Source organism: Triticum dicoccoides, chromosome 6B (genome assembly GCF_002162155.2).
Source record: "Triticum dicoccoides isolate Atlit2015 ecotype Zavitan chromosome 6B, WEW_v2.0, whole genome shotgun sequence".
Taxonomy (NCBI): Eukaryota; Viridiplantae; Streptophyta; class Magnoliopsida; order Poales; family Poaceae; genus Triticum; species Triticum dicoccoides.
The window spans coordinates 716,391,118-716,393,937 of NC_041391.1; the positions used below are offsets into that span (position 1 = coordinate 716,391,118).

The 2,820-nt window shown below is 54.1% G+C and overlaps 1 protein-coding gene across 1 annotated transcript; it reads left to right on the forward strand.

Annotated features, from left to right (window-relative positions):
- Window position 1: 1 nt before the first annotated feature.
- On the forward strand, window positions 2-1,415 carry LOC119321640 (transcription factor TCP7-like; the record flags this gene model as incomplete). The annotated part of the gene is made up of 1 exon (XM_037595233.1): window positions 2-1,415. A coding segment is annotated over one exon (717 nt), but the record flags the coding sequence as incomplete, so codon positions are not given.
- Between the last annotated feature and the right edge of the window lie 1,405 nt (window positions 1,416-2,820).

Here is a 2,820-nt window from a genome sequence, read left to right on the forward strand (position 1 = left end):
CGCGGAGGGCAAGCAGCTGGTGCCCGTGGCGGCGGCGGCGTCGAACGGGGCGAATGGCGCGCTGGCGGTGCGCAAGGCGCCGTCCAAGGACCGGCACAGCAAGGTGGACGGCCGGGGGCGGCGCATCCGGATGCCCATCATCTGCGCGGCGCGGGTGTTCCAGCTCACCCGCGAGCTGGGGCACAAGTCCGACGGCCAGACCATCGAGTGGCTGCTCCGCCAGGCCGAGCCCTCCATCATCGCCGCCACCGGCTCCGGCACCACGCCGGCCTCCTTCTCCACCTCCTCGCCCTCCTCGCTCCGCCCCCCCGGCGCCCCCCACCCGCACCCCCACGCGCACGCCCAACCGCTCGCCGTCTCCCCGCACCACCACCTGCCGCACGCCGCGCCCTTCATCCTCGGCAAGCGCGTCCGGGACGACGACGGCGGCGGCGGCAACGGCAACGGCGAGGCGGCGGCGGTCACCGCGGCCATGGCCCCGGCGCCGGGGTTCTGGGCGCTGCCCGCGCGGGGCGACTTCGGGCAGCTGTGGAGCTTCGCGCCGCCGCCGGAGATGATGGTGGCGGCGCCGGCGATGGCGGGCGAGGCCTCCGCCGCCCGGGTCGGCAACTACCTGCCCATGGCGCAGGCCAACCTGAACCTGCTCGCCTCCTTCTCCGGCGGCCCCGGCGGCGCCGGCCAGGCCACCGGGCGGGCCGAGGAGGAGACCGCCCACTGACCTTCGCCGGCGGCGGCTGTGCAGGCAGGGTTTTAGGCAGGGCTAGGGTTTCTTCCCCTTCGGCGCGGATTGCTTCCTTTTGGGGTCAATTTCTGTGGTTCCTCCGGCAAAGAGGAACAAGAATTACTGAAAGTGTTCATCAGACAAGGTGGTGCTGGTGGCGTCAGTCAAAAATTCAGTGCGAATTATGCTTGCTCCTCTGCTCTCTCTCTAGTCTCTTCTTCTCAGTTAAGTTCAGTTAGGTCAGGTCAGTTCAGGTCAATTGGGTCTAAATTTCTGCGGGCAGCAACAGCAATTCTTGCTCCTTTTTTCATGTAAAAATCAATCATCATGGGTCCAGGTCGTGTGGGTTCCTATTACTTTCTAGCCAGTCAGTCAGTGAGTGCAGTGGTGCTGCTGTCAAATGTAGTTTGCTTTGTGCTGCTGATTCCAAGAGAGTAAGAAGAAGAAGAAAAGGCTTGCCCAATTTGCAAAATGTTCACAATTCTGCATCAAGATTAAGGACAAAGCAAGCATGGCCATTTGTAAGTTGTTCAACCTCTGTTCCTCTGCTCTGTTTCTTAGGTCTTCTTTTTTCAGATTTTTCTTCATTTCTTTTGTTCTCTGGATTGAATTAGTGCTTGGTGAGAATAATAACTGTTGGTAGCTCCCAGCTCGTGTGTGTATCTATCTTTTGATGGTTTGATGGGTGTGTCAATTGTGTGTCACCATGGATGGAACTGATCAATGGACAAAAATAACGAGACAGCCGATAGGAGAGTGCATCATCTGTCATCTCCATCCAGCATCCTCTCCTCCTTGTTTGTGACTGCTCCTTGCTACGTCCCTGTCTTGCATCCTAGTATCATACGTACATGCCACAGATTTTCACTATTATCACGCCATTGTTTGCAAAATTCAGGTGCCGATGCACCCAGTAGCTTGATGTTTAGAACGGAATTAGACTTTTCAGCAAGGAATTGGATCACACTGGCATTGTAGTATTTGCGGCTATTGCTGGCACTGTGTTGTGTAGCATGTGTGGTCAGCTGTGGAGGTAGAATAATCGTTTGGAGTGGGGGCTCTATTGGACTGTACTTGTGGGTGGCAAACCAACTTTCTCGTGCTGCTGACAGGAATCGTGTCTGCCTCTCTGCATTTGTTGCCTGATTGCTCTGGTTGGTGATATAATTATGAGGATGATTGCATTTGATTAGCCTTTTCCTTTTCATCATCTTTGTGGCCAAGTGGGAGAAGGATGAGGGTCCTCCTATGAGATACCCCACTTTCTGATCCTCCTCCATCTTCTCTTTTCCCCATTATTATTTTCCCATTCTTTTGTACCAGTATCCTGTATGGATAGCGGGGTCTGCACTGACGAGAGTCAACTCTGTCCTGCTGCGTGCCCTTGCAAAGTATGTCTGCCTGGGCCTGGGCCTCCACTTGTTCCGCGGTTGCAATTCTTTCAGTAATAAAGCTTTGTGAGATTCTCAAAAAAAAAAAATTGTCCTTTCACTCCCCACCCTGCTGTTCTAATCCAGTTGCAATAGAGAAAGAAACGCGATCAAGATTCTGATAAATAATACTCCTACAGCAGCCGTGAAGTACAGACCGATTTTCAGTCCAAGAAACAAAAAACTGGACAGCAGAAAGCTGCGCACACCCACACCACCGGGGATTCTGATGAACCGCGCCTTTCTGGGCATGGTGATATACTGTAATAATCTACTCCCCTTCCGTCCTTTGACTCCCCTTAGGCCAACTCCACCGCACGACCCCAAACGGACGTCCGGATTGGCCGGATTTTGTCCCTTTGGGGCGCCGATGGGTACGCCCGTGTCAGGCTGTGTCCATTGGGTCGTGCGTGCGCTCACCGCGCGGCCGCACCCCAAATTCACGTCCGTGTTAGAAAAACAATAAAAAAAAGAAACATAAAAAATTGACTAAAAAAGTAAATAAGCGCAGTTTAATAAAAGATAAAACTTAGTTAGGGGGTCCATGGCCACAAAACGGCCCAGTTTTGTAACATTAATAATTAAACATAAAAAAGAAAAAAAAACGGTCGCAGCCGGCGCGCTCCTGCCTGTGCCCGTCGTTGCCGTCGCCGTGGCGCTCTTCACTGG